General features: G+C 36.5%; 1 protein-coding gene across 2 annotated transcripts; it reads left to right on the top strand.

Moving 5' to 3' along the window:
* The first annotated feature begins 216 nt into the window (after positions 1-216).
* Positions 217-13,295, top strand: LOC108329186 (beta-ketoacyl-[acyl-carrier-protein] synthase III A, chloroplastic). Of its 2 annotated transcripts, none has more exons than XM_052872916.1 (8): positions 217-643; positions 843-998; positions 10,433-10,569; positions 10,831-10,936; positions 11,018-11,136; positions 11,641-11,705; positions 11,788-12,010; positions 12,768-13,295. In XM_052872916.1, exons 1-8 carry the CDS (start codon positions 493-495, stop codon positions 12,987-12,989), a joined length of 1,179 nt encoding a protein of 392 aa, XP_052728876.1. In that variant the 5' UTR covers positions 217-492; the 3' UTR covers positions 12,990-13,295. The 2 variants fall into 2 exon arrangements, with proteins under 2 accessions (XP_052728876.1, XP_017418765.1); XM_017563276.2 differs by having other exon boundaries at positions 218-643; positions 850-998.
* Positions 13,296-13,976: the final 681 nt, after the last annotated feature.

A 13,976-nucleotide genomic window follows, 5' to 3' on the forward strand; every position in this document is an offset into this window, starting at 1 on the left:
TAATAACCTTACGATGTAGCCATCAAACAATTATAAAAATTTGATGAGTATCATACTTAGTAAAATAAGCATAAAAATTTCAGTCAGATTGCTATCGGACGATAATTGTGTTGACAATTTTTTTTTTTAATTTACTGTCACTGATATTATAATTATAATTATAATAATGTAATTGATGAAAAGATCGTAGGAGAATTTATTGATGTGAAAATAAAATTGGCAGACAACACGAGAATAAGAACATTGGAGTTACCGTCAAATATAGAGAAACAACATTGGAGTTTCCTCAAATCGAATCCTTAATCGCTCGCTGCCGAAGATCATTGTTTGCCCGTCTCTCTCTCTGCGATGCATTCATTTCTTCCTTCTTCTCCACCGCTTCATTTATATGCTACAAACCCATAATCTCAACACATTTATTTACGTATATTCCCTTGTTGCTGTTCCACACATATACTTGTTTCTTCTTCTTCTTCTTCTTGTAAATGGCGAATGCATCTGGGTTCTTCACGCCTTCGGTTCCCCACTTCAGAGTCAGGGTTCGGCCACTCGCTACTGCCATTGGATTCTCCGCCAAAGTTGTTTGCGTTGGAAATATCGAAGGAGCTGAAAATCGTGTTACTTCCAAATCTTCGATACCCAGGTCGCTTTTTGCTCTCTGCTTGATCTGTTTCTGTTAAAGTTTCGATTTTGAATCACACCCAACTCGGTTTTCTTTGCCATCTGGAGAGGCTAGCACCGTTGTGACTTTGAAACGTTGGTTCTAGTTCTAGGTTTGTTATTGTTATTTGGGATCACAATAATTCATTTGTTTGTTTTTTCTATCATTCGTATAATTGAAGTGTGCAGGCTTGTCAGCAAAGGGTGCAAGTTAGTTGGATGTGGCTCTGCTGTGCCAGCTCTTGAGATTTCTAACGATGACATGTCGCAAATTGTTGATACTTCGGATGAATGGATATCTGTTCGAACAGGGATTCGTAGACGACGGGTTCTTTCAGGTTAGTCATTGCCAATGGCGTTAGTGGTTAGTCCAATGTTTCATTCTGGTGCTATGAACGGATAGGTAGGTACTGTGGTTAGGATTTGATTAGATTACACTGCCTGGTTTGTTTGTAATTGAAAGTATGCAAGGTGTGTGCTTGCTTGTACTTTAAACAACCTGTGTCCAATACTTTATTGTAGTTATTTGTTTTTTGATCTAATGAATTGAAATGGGAAGCCTAGGGATTTCAATACTTCAATCGTATGGCAGGCAAAACTATGGAAAAGACAGCTGTGTCAGCGATGTTGTGACTCATACTTTTACTTAGGAATAGAACAAGAACACTTTTGGAGGCGGGGGAGGTAATGTTGCTGCTTCAATAGTGGCTTGCTTTAGTCTTAAATTGTGACTTCTGTGGTCCATTATTACGCGAATATGAACGCGTGGTACTTTTAATGTCCGCCAATTCCATACCATTTATTAGGTGTTGGAATGGTTTGTTAGCCAAAAACCAGCTTAGTTGTTGAATTCCTAACATCAGACAGACCATTGCTGCAATGAATCTTTGTCTGGTTGCTTGATGATCATCAAATCCAAAGTGATTTGGTGCAACTGTTTTGCCTTGTCACAACTAGCATTTCATAAACACTTGTTATACTTAGAGTTTCATAAACTGCCAATTTAATAGAATTAGAAAATGGACTTCTTGATTGGGTACCATCTTGTTAACACAATAACTTAGTTCAATTTCCAAACAATGTCAAGGCCAAGATCCACAATAAGGAGGCTATTCCCCAAAACCAGCAGAGGTTGATCTTCACTGGGAACCAACTTGAGGATGGGAAGACCCTCGCTGACTATAAGATTCCGAAGGAGTATCTTGTCCTTCATCTCAAGGGAGCAATGTAGATTGTCATTTAAGACTCTTATGGAAAAGACCATTACCCTTGAGGTGGAGAGCTCTGACACCATTCACAATGTGAAAGTGAAAATTCAGGGTAAGGAGGGCATCCTGCCAGACCATAAGAGGTTGATCGTTGCAAGGAAGCAGTTGGAGGATGGGGAGGACCCTTGCTGATTACAATACTTGGAAGGAGTCAACCCTTCATGTTGTCCCCCATCTCCATGGGGGCTTTTAAGTTGGGGTGATCTTTGTGTGATGTTTATATGGTTCCCGAATATTTAAAAGATCATGATGTAAATTAAATAAATCTGGTTTGTGTTTGGTTTTACTGTCTCATTAATATCAGGGAAAGGATTGAATTAGGCTTAAAATTCATTTTCCAAGATTGTATCAAAACCTATCCTAGTGAGATTTGTTTGATCTATTGTGTTTGGTTTTACTATTATTAGACCACCTATATATGTTTAGTCTCATGGTTGAGAAGTTCAATACTCAAAATGAGGGTATGTGTTGGAGATTTTACATCGAATAGAGATATGATTACATTATAATATATAAGTGAGTGTAAACTTCACCTCACAAATGGGTTTTGTTAGGTTGAATTAATTTCAAAGTCCTTTTTCATAGAAAATACCATTTTTTCAAAAGATAACAAAAAGTATGCATGGCTTCCAGCCTCATCAAGAGGAATTGTTTAAATCATTGGTGGATCATGGGATTTAGAATCTTGATTCAATGAACTACTGCTTCTAAAATTTGCAAATAGGATACGTATGTTGATAGGATATAAGGTAATTGAATGTAATGTTAGGCGTTGGAAGGTATATGAGAGAAGAAGAAGGGCACTGAACGGTGGAAGGCGGAGAGAGGTCAAGCTGAACGGTGGAAGGCAGGGAGAGGTCAAGCCGAAAGGTGGTAGGCGGTGAGGAGTCAAGCCGAACAGCTGAAGGCGGTGAGAGCTTGAGCCGAACGGTGGGAAGCAGCGAGGAACCTAGCTGACCGGTTGAAAAGAGTTACTATCCGAACTGTTGTAGCAGCTAGGATAGGCGGGAAATATTTAGTATATTTAGAGCGATATTCTAGGGAAATATTTAGAGCGATATTCTAGGGAAATATATTCTAGGGAAATATATTCTAGGGAAATATTTAGAGCGATATTCTAGGGAAATATATTCTAGGGAAATATATTCTAGGGAAATATTTAGAGCGATGTTCTAGGGAAATATATTCTAGGGAAATATTTAGAGCGATATTCTAGGGAAATATTTTATTTAGAACAATATTCTAGGAAAAGATTTAGCACAAGATGGGTGGAGAATAATTAGTATAAATAAAGCTAGAGTCTATTGTTAGGGTTAATGTTTTGATTATTGAGTTTGTTGACAGGCGGTTACAGTCCTGTGAAGGAGGTTATGCTCCTGTGAGGGAGGTTGTTAGGTTTCTGGGTATGAAACCTAACTGTCTCACAACACACACTCACACAATAGCACCCAAATGGTAAGAAAAGAATGAAAATATGTATTCACATCAACCAATGTCATGTACAACCAGTAACTGGGAGCATAATCCCCCTCCACAGGATCAAGGTTCCTGTCTATACAATTGATATCAAAAATTCTGTCTACCAGACCCCCTTGCCTTCTTATAAAGGCAGCCCACTTCTAACTACCCAACAACAATTAATTCCTAAACTGAACAATTAATTCTTCAACTGTTTTCTCTCTCCTGCACACCTATTACCCATTATAACCTATCATATTAAATCCTATCATTACACGCTGCTGCAAAACAACCTTGTCCTCAAGGTTGGTACAGTAATGCTTGTTCCCATGGCTCATCTTCATCATAGGAAGGGAACCCACTGGCTGCTGCCTCCAATTCAGGTCTCGAGGCTTGGGTGGTGGTCTATATGAAAGAATTGTTGACTCCTTTACGAGTTGCTTTTTTCCAGAATTCCCATGGACCCTATGATTCTTCTATATTGCCTTTTGACCTGGTGACCACTTACATGGGCCTGGATTTTAACTCTTTTCTGATGAATGATCAAGAATTCTTTTCTCTTCTTCCACCCCCAAAACCTTTTTTGTATTTTTATAGCAGCAGTACTGGCGAAGCCCTCTCCTTGCCCAAATTTGTTCATCCTAGAAGCTAAAAAGGAAAGAACTTGTTGATCTGACCATCCAATTCCTTCATCATCATCATGTTGAGTTAACTGTTTCCTCTGAATGTTAAATTGCAGCCCTGCAAAGAAATATCTCTGCCATTGGTCTTCTAGTGTTTTATATGTTTGTGACAACCATATTTTTTCCCCATTCAAGACAGCTGCATCTTCTACTTTATTTCCAGCCATCATAGTCACCCTGTTCCCACCATATTTTGCTTTCTTTCCTCTGTCTTCACCCTTCTTCATTGTTTTATCATACACATCACAACCTACCCCACTATCTCTCCTAGAAACGACAACTTCTGCCACTTCCTGGGCAGCAACACAAACAATGCCTCCATCACAGTTTTTGTCTTCTGCACTGATATCTCTTTCTCTTTCCTTCCTAGAAAGAGCATCTTTTGCCACTTCCTGGGCAGTAACACCAACAACTTTCTCATCAGCAGCTTCGGTGATTTTTGCAGTTTGGCCTAACTTTTCAAAAACAAAACCTCTATCTCTTTCTCCAAACCCCATTATCAATGCCTCTTTTAGCCCTTTCCAAGAAAGGTTCTTGGTTTTATTTTTCCAGGCCCTGAACCAATAAATTGTGCCTCCCTCCATGCAGCTGTAAGCCAACCTGAGCCTCTCCTTCTCTGTGATATTTTGGGTGTCAAAAAACTTCTCAACTTGAGAGATCCATCCCAACGGGTCCAACCCCTCAAACCTGGGCAATTCTACCCACTGCCTCCAATTCTGCTGCCCTTTGCCCCTGTCTTCCTCCTGCTCTTCCTCTGAACCATCTTTCTTTCCTCTCATGATAGCTTTCTCACTTCTTTCTGAGCCCATTATGTGAATCTTGATTTCCTGCAACATTTCTTTTATTTCTTGGATATCTCTCCTCCATTCTGCCATCCCCATTTTCTGTTCACTGACCCTTCTCTCCAAGGTATTGTCTCTTCCTTCCATGCTTCCACCCTTTCTTGATCACTTCTTGATCCCTTCTTGATTCGGCAGTCCCCTCCTAAGCGGAGCAGCTTCTTGATCCTTCACCCCCACTTTGATCCGGCAGGTCGGACCAAATTGTTAGGTTTCTGGGTATGAAACCTAACTGTCTCACAACACACACTCACACAATAGCACCCAAATGGTAAGAAAAGAATGAAAATATGTATTCACATCAACCAATGTCATGTACAACCAGTAACTGGGAGCATAATCCCCCTCCACAGGATCAAGGTTCCTGTCTATACAATTGATATCAAAAACTCTGTCTACCAGACCCCCCCTTGCCTTCTTATAAAGGCAGCCCACTTCTAACTACCCAACAACAATTAATTCCTAAACTGAACAATTAATTCTTCAACTGTTTTCTCTTTCCTGCACACCTATTACCCATTATAACCTATCATATTAAATCCTATCATTTATGCTCCCAATTATCTTTGTTTACTTTTGTTTATTCAGAGAATTCTATTACCTTTAATAAGAGAAATTCATTCTTTCATTAATGTGATCATGGTTAATTAGGTGTCTTACTCAGATACCTAACATATGTTGTGACAAGAGTAAAAATGACAGCAAAAGTAAATGCTTTCTAAATATGGAAGACAAACAAGGTCAGTCCATCTCTGAAAAGCTACAGCTGTAAGAACATATTTTTGTCAAGAAGTCGAGGGAAGCCTACCAAATAACTTAGTCTCTTGAAAAGTAACAGTAACAAAGATATCTTTTCCCCTTATCCATCACAATGAAGAGTTAAGCTAAACAGTATCCGTCATATACACAGTTCAGCTGCGCTTAGGGGAGACAAGCTAGTATTCTTAGCCACTCTGAGGAAATCCGTGGCAAAATTGAGTCCAAATCATTTTAATGCAATGTCTGTTGTAGAAAATCACAAATAACTTATCCGTTATGCATTCAACATAAATCTAACAATACAAGGGTATTCAGGCACCAAATGCAAACACATTTGAGTGGTCCGTCCCATAGTGCATCATCATACCTGATCTAACATGATGAGCAACGGACTTTTGACGAAACCTTCATCATTATAAAATCTATCTGCCTTGCCCTTATCTTTTCTCTCTGATTTGCTGTATATTTGGAAGGTGGAGAAGGGGAGAACTAAAATGAAAATGATGGAAGGTCCATCTCCTCCTTCATAATCCTAACAACATCCTCAATATCTGGCTGCAGCTCTGGAAGCAAGTGAATTCCAAGTTGATAAGCATGCTTGCTTGGTCCTTCTTGTAATCTTCTTTCAAGTTCATGTGCTAGTTCTATAATGCTGCAGATCGAACCCAATGTTTAAACCAACTTATTAAGTTAGCTTTCTCTAGTATTGTGGGTGATGCAAGAATATGTTTTAGTCTCCCACCTAACACAATGACGTGGACCTTAACACACAATTATAAGAATTAAAACTCCAAAACTATACATATCTCCCATCATATTTTGGTGCCACATAACTCAGTGTGTCTCTCTCATGCTAGTTGTTCTGCCGAGCTTGTGGCTGAAAAGATCTGTACTTCTCCTGTCACTTTCCAATGTAATGAATACTTTCTTCTTCGAATCTCTTTTGTAGCTGAACTCCCCATCATGATCACGCTCATTATCACCCTTGATAGAGAGACAAATGTCGCCAGTATCAATTTACTGAAGTGTTGGGATTGAAGTTGAAAACAGATCCACTAGAACCATACTCAAGCCCACATGTTATAGAGATTAAGTTTTGTATGATTCTTAGTTTGTTATTTTTGTTTTAGATAGGCATTCAGTTATTCTGTTCCTTCTTTAACGGGTGATACTTGATGTATTGAACTATTATATAAGCCTTGAACCGACATGACAGGTAGAGAAAAATATCAATAATGACACGTAGAGACAAATATCAATAAATTTCAATTCTGTTTTTGGAGCTTCCTTACAACCCTCCTCTCCACACTTGTTATGTCTGCAAAGTTTAAACCTTGTACCCAAATAAGAAAATGGAGCACTACCAAGCCTTTCTTGAACTTAGTATGTCCTACATTTGGGTGTAATAGTAGCATGGTCTTTTATCATTGGGACTTGAATTTTCTGTTGTTTTCTCATGAACACTGTTCTTTCCATCATCCCAATCAGTGTTTGATGGACAAATATGACTCCCTATCCACTCTATAACATAGTCTGTACTACGTAATTTTTTTACTTCCATCTATTCTCAACCACTAGTTCACATAGGGACTACTACAAGCTTCTGCTTGGCATATACAGTTGGAAACTAAAACAAAATCTTAGTAAATGGGTTTACACCAACTCAATCTCACAAAATTGGCTTGTAAAGTGAGAATTGTACTCCACTTATATATTATAATTCAACCTTATTCCTAGTTGATGTTGGATCTTCAACACACCTTTCATGTTGAAGAATACAAATCTTGAGCATGAGATTAAATATTTATGAGTGATCTACCAGGTGTTTGATAACACCATAATAACCCAAAGAACTTGGCTAGGATAGCCTAAATGACTCTAATACCATCTTAGTAAGTGAGCTTTTGTGTAATTCAGCCTCACGAAACCAACTTATAAGTTGAGAATTGCATCTAACTTATATATTATAATTCAGCCTTATTATTAGTTCATATGAGATCTCCAATATCTACTCATATGACAATTTCTACATTGTAACCAAAAAGGGGCACAAATTTTTTTGACCTTAATCCTCTGAGAATCTGAAGCTCGTTTTGGGGCTCTATTTGAATACGAAGACAACATGTTTAATTGCAACCAAGTTGCCATCTTTAAGTATTTGGTTGGGATCCAAGTTGCTTTTGATTAAAGAGGTGGTTTTGAAGTAAAATGATTGGTTTGGATCACTTAGATGAGGAAGGGAAAAGGAAAGGGATACTACATACAACTGAAAGTATGATACTGTTTGTACTTGGGGGATCTTTACATTATTGTTATTATTAGGCATTACTAATGTTGGTTGAATTGTCGAAACATGAAGATGGGATGTGTTACGACCTAAGGTAGGGGTAATAATAAGGGTTAGAAAGTATATGAGCAGAGAGAATATTTAGTATAAGTTAATTAGAGTAAATAAATATAATATAAGTTAATTAGAGTAAATAAATATAGTATAAGTTAATTAGAGTAAATAAATATATATTTAGGGAAATATTCAATATAAGATATTTATAATTAAGGATATGTGCTAAGATAATATACGGAGAGATATTTATATTAAATATAGAGATATTTATATTAAATATAGAGATATTTATATAAATTATTGAATATTAAATATAGGGATATTTATATCAAATGCAGATATATTCTAGAGGAATATTTAATAAGAGATGGGCGGGAAATAATTAATATAAATAAGGTTAGAGTCCAGGGTTAAAGACAGGCTTTTGATTATTGAGTTTTGTGACAGACATTATTGTCTTGTGAGGGAGGTTATGCTCTCAAAGTAATTGAAGGAGGTTATGCTCCCAATTATTGTTTATCCTTGTTTATTCAGATATTACCATCAATAAAAGAGATTCATTCATCCAATATTATTCGTTTATTGTTCTATTCCGTGTGAGAGAGAGTGAAAGGTTGTATTTGGCTAGTTTACGTACTCAGGTACGTAACAATTGGTCCGACCTGCCGGATCCTAATAGAGACGAGTGAAAGACATCATGGAGGGAAGAATAAATGCAGTTGAAGGGAAACTGGAGAGCATGGAGCAGAGAATAAAGAACATGGAGTTCTCCCTAAGGAGGTTGAAGGCAGAGTTGAGTGGAATACGCCATGAAGTCCAAGCTCCAAATGGGAAGGGACTGCTGGAACCAAACGATAGTGGACTAACGGATCCAAACGTGAGCGAACGGCCAGAACCGAACGATAGCAGACTGCTGGATCCGAACGTGAAAGAACGGACGGAACCTATAGAGAGAGGACTTACCGAGCCAAACGGGAGGAGACGGCCAGAACCGAGCGTGAGAAAACTACCTGAACCAAACGGTCTAGTATTGGAAGGAAGGATGAAGGCTTTGGAAGGAAGGGCAAATGGAAGAATCAATACCCTGGAGAGAACAATGGAGTCTGTGAAGAGATGGGCCGACAAAAAGAACAGGGGGCTTGCAGTGTTTGGTACACTGGCAGAAGGAAGAGCGCGACGTGAAGTACTGAAAGACATTGAAAACCATTCCCTCAGGGCTTATGATTTAGGAGAAGTGGTAACCAGAATGCTGGATGAAGAATGGAAGACATTAGAGAAGGTTTTACCACCACCCGAACCTCCAGACATGAATTGATGAGGAGCCATGAGGTCCAGCTCCCTGTTTCCAACCTTGAGGACAAGGTTGTTTTGCAGCGGGGTGTAATGTTACGACCTAAGGTAGGGGTAATAATAAGGGTTAGAAAGTATATGAGCAGAGAGAATATTTAGTATAAGTTAATTAGAGTAAATAAATATAATATAAGTTAATTAGAGTAAATAAATATAGTATAAGTTAATTAGAGTAAATAAATATATATTTAGGGAAATATTCAATATAAGATATTTATAATTAAGGATATGTGCTAAGATAATATACGGAGAGATATTTATATTAAATATAGAGATATTTATATTAAATATAGAGATATTTATATTAAATATAGAGATATTTATATAAATTATTGAATATTAAATATAGGGATATTTATATCAAATGCAGATATATTCTAGAGGAATATTTAATAAGAGATGGGCGGGAAATAATTAATATAAATAAGGTTAGAGTCCAGGGTTAAAGACAGGCTTTTGATTATTGAGTTTTGTGACAGACATTATTGTCTTGTGAGGGAGGTTATGCTCTCAAAGTAATTGAAGGAGGTTATGCTCCCAATTATTGTTTATCCTTGTTTATTCAGATATTACCATCAATAAAAGAGATTCATTCATCTAATATTATTCGTTTATTGTTCTATTCCGTGTGAGAGAGAGTGAAAGGTTGTATTTGGCTAGTTTACGTACTCAGGTACGTAACAGGATGAGACTTGAGAGGTTTTCTTTAATGTGCTGTTATTTTGTCTCATGCCATTACTACGCCACATGCACTTTAGGCTAGTCACATGCAGATTGCAATGGCATTAGACCCATCTTTCATTGTAGTGTAGTTGCTATAAACAGATGATAGGTACAGTTCAGTGGTTAGAATTTGATTTGATCACTTTGCTGCTCTCAACTTAGTCTCTTTATGATAAATTGGCAACGCAAAGTTTAGCATCTTAAGAGGGTGAAGCTTCGGTTTGTTTTTTTGCCTAGTGAAACCCAATTCTTGTTTTCAAAAGATAATCCTGTCGAAACTTGTTAGTTTTGGAAGTTTTATAGAATGGTGATATGTTTGCCTTCTATTGCTTGTTGCTGTGCCTGCAGGCAAAGATAACTTGACAACTTTAGCAGTGGAGGCAGCTAGGAAAGCACTTGAGATGGCAAAGGTAGACTCTGATGATCTTGACCTAATATTGATGTGCACATCAACGCCAGAGGATCTTTTTGGTAGTGCTCCACAGGTAGGAGTTAAAATGTATTGTGTTGAGAATAATTCTTTACATTCTGCTGTCATCTTTATCCTTTTGTTCGTAATTTCTATGTGTGTGTGTGTATACATTGGCACATGTTAAGCGATTAGTGGCATATTTGAGCAATTATGATGCTGCAAAATTGTTACGGAAATGATTATAGCTTATTATTGTCTCGTCTCTCCAAGATTGGGTATCTTCTTTTCATTTATGGAACCTCTCCTATAATTTTATTGTCGTTACAACTTGCAGATTTCAAAACAACTTGGCTGCAAAACAAATCCATTGTCTTATGACATTACAGCTGCATGTAGTGGATTTGTGTTGGGTTTAATATCAGCTGCTTGTCACATTAGGGGTATGAATTGGTTATTTTTGTTGGCTTAATAATTCCCAAATATGGTGAAAATAACCATTGCCCTTTATTGTGTGAATGTAGGAGGTGGATTTAATAATGTTCTAGTTATTGGAGCAGACGCTCTTTCGCGATATGTTGATTGGACTGACAGAGGGACTTGTATTCTTTTTGGGGATGCTGCTGGTGCTGTACTATTACAGGTAATTGTATATCTTCGTGGCATTTTCGAAAGCTGTGGCAAATGTCACTTAGAAATTTGGATCTTGTTTCTTGGTTATTACACTTAACATTGTTGGTTATGTTTGTCTTATCTTTATTTAAGATAAAGACTAGTTTTTAGAATCATTTTAAAATTTAAGAAGATAAGCAAATTGTTGTCCTCATCATTGAAACAACAGTTCAAAATTGCAAATTGTTTGTCTTATCTATATTTGAGATACAGGCTACTTTTTAGAATCTTTTTAAAATTTAAAAGGATGGAGATAAGCAAGTTGTTGTCCTCATCATTGAAACAACAGTTCAAAATTGCAAATACAATATTAGATAATTTTCTGAAGAGAAGTCTGCTGTCCTAAATCCTCTCCAGATTTTATTGTTGCTTTTAAGAAGGACAATGAACTGATGCTTTTTTATTCATCAAGAAGTCATTTATAGCTAAGGGATATAAATTGATGCCTTAACTCTGGTCCATCATTACATTGCAGGGCTGCAACGCTGAAGAAGATGGTTTATTTGGTTTTGATTTGCATAGTGATGGCAATGGCCAGAGGTTTGTGCTTCTCTCATTACTCAAAAGATTTTTTCTCTTCCTCTAAGCTATGTAATTAAGCACAAACCCTTCCTTGGTATAGGCACTTGAATGCTGCCATTAGAGAAAACGAGTCAGATAATGCATTGGATTCAAACGGTTCTGTGCTTGGCTTTCCTCCTAAGTCATCCTCATATTCATGCATTCAAATGAACGGCAAAGAGGTCTTTCGCTTTGCCGTGCGATGTGTACCACAGTCAATTGAATCTGCCCTTGAAAAGGCTGGCCTGCCTGCATCTAGCATCGATTGGCTAGTTCTCCATCAGGTACGCTGAAATGATCTATAAAATAAAAAGTTAAAATATGTTTTTAATCTTTAAGCTCCGGTTCACTTGAATGGATTTAAGGGAGAGTGATCGAAAGAATTTGAAAAGATTTGAAGTTAAATTTTTTGTTGTTTATTTGAGTGAATTTTGGAAGTAAGTGAGAGTGAATTTGGAAGTAAAGTTTGGGAAAATTAGTGTAGAATTTGATTAATGTGACATATTAAAAAAATTTACTTCCAAATCCACTCTCACTTACTTTCAAAATCCACTCAAATAAATAACAAAAAATTTACCTTCAAATCCTCTCAAATTCATTCAATTACATTTCTCCAAATCCATTCAAGTGAGCAAGGACTAAAGTTTGATGCCAAATTGAAATTTGGCGATATATTTTGGTTGGTCTCAAATGTGTTTAATGCTAATATTTGAGTTATTTATTTTGTTTGAATGGTTCCCATTTTAATGTAAATTGAAAAACACATTTGAAACACGTTAAAAGAAATTTAATTGGGTTAAAATGAGTATATTTATTTATTTTTAAAGTTTCATATCAAAATGTATCAGTTTTGGAGAGAAAAAATTCTAATTTCATGTAGAAGGTGAGGAATTAAAAACATATATAAGCTTAAAATAAAATTCAAGGATGTTATTAGTGTACTTATTTGGAATGTAGTTATTTGGAAATTGCATGAGACAATATGTTGGAGAAAGATGATTTTACATTGGCTTAGGGTGGCTTACTTGATAATAAGTGCAGGCAAACCAGAGGATCATTGATGCAGTTGCGACTCGGTTAGAACTCCCCTCAGAACGGGTGATATCAAATTTGGCTAACTATGGAAACACAAGTGCAGCTTCCATTCCCTTGGCTTTAGACGAAGCAGTTCGAAGTGGTAAGGTTAAGGCAGGCCATACCATTGCGACCGCCGGCTTCGGCGCCGGTCTTACTTGGGGTTCGGCCATTGTTCGTTGGTGCTGAATGCTTTTCTTTCACAGCAGACTTGCAAACAGAGAAGTTCAGTTGCAAGTGCAGCCATCCAAAATGCCCCACATTCCTACACATTTGTAGAACATTAGTTCGGGGGAATTTAGGAAAGGATAGATATCATTAACATCCTCTTTCTTTTCCTCATCAATTTATTTTCTCTTGCTGTAATATTTTTTCTCAAGTACCAAATTTTCTTTTACCGAGGCATGCATTTCTCATTCACATTTATTTTAAACGAGGCTCACTATTTATGTTTCTCAATGGTACTTGTAAGAGTTTTTCAAACTATTTTTTATAGTTTCTGTTCTGTTTTTTGTCATTCCAATATTATTAAATCATTTTTAAAAAATACATAATAACTTTTCCAAAAACATAATGATCAGAAATGAGCATGTGAGAAGGTTCCACTCATTCACATCCATTCGCAGCAACAAGTTCAATTTTCTAATCATTTTGACCTCAGACAATTACTGTACACGACGTCGAAGCTCTTTTCTTTTTTTATTATTATGGAATTTCCCTTTTTCACTAACTTTGGCAATGGAACTGTGATTAGCTCAATAAAATTTAATATCATATACGACTTTTTTAATACATAAACCATTCTTATGGAATGTGTGGAGGAAAAATACTTTATTTGTGTTTCGGTCATGAGGTCCAGGTTATTTGTTCATATTATTATTTGTCTTTCACTTGTTTCGATCATGTTGAGAGATTATTTATAGAAGTTATTTTGATGTCAAAATTAGTAAATATTTGACAAATATAATAATAAATATATAATAAATTCAACTAATCTATTTTATTATTTCAAACATGTATTTATATATTTTAGAATGAGTTTTAAATTAGCATTGGCCTAATCATAGTCCAACTATAAACATGATTATATTTTGACTTAATTTAATTATCATCAATCTTAATGTTATTTAAAAATGATTATTTGATCTACATTGTCTAATCGACCGGTCTTTATAT

This window comes from Vigna angularis, chromosome 2 (assembly GCF_016808095.1).
Source record: "Vigna angularis cultivar LongXiaoDou No.4 chromosome 2, ASM1680809v1, whole genome shotgun sequence".
In the NCBI taxonomy this organism is placed as follows: domain Eukaryota; kingdom Viridiplantae; phylum Streptophyta; class Magnoliopsida; order Fabales; family Fabaceae; genus Vigna; species Vigna angularis.

Coding starts and splice junctions, on each gene's coding strand:
- LOC108329186 (XM_052872916.1), top strand. CDS start 493: ATGCATCTGGGTTCTTCACGCCTTCGGTTCCCCACTTCAGAGTCAGGG. Junction 644..842: donor TCCAAATCTTCGATACCCAG/GTCGCTTTTTGC, acceptor GTATAATTGAAG/TGTGCAGGCTTGTCAGCAAA. Junction 12,011..12,767: donor ATTGGCTAGTTCTCCATCAG/GTACGCTGAAAT, acceptor TAATAAGTGCAG/GCAAACCAGAGGATCATTGA.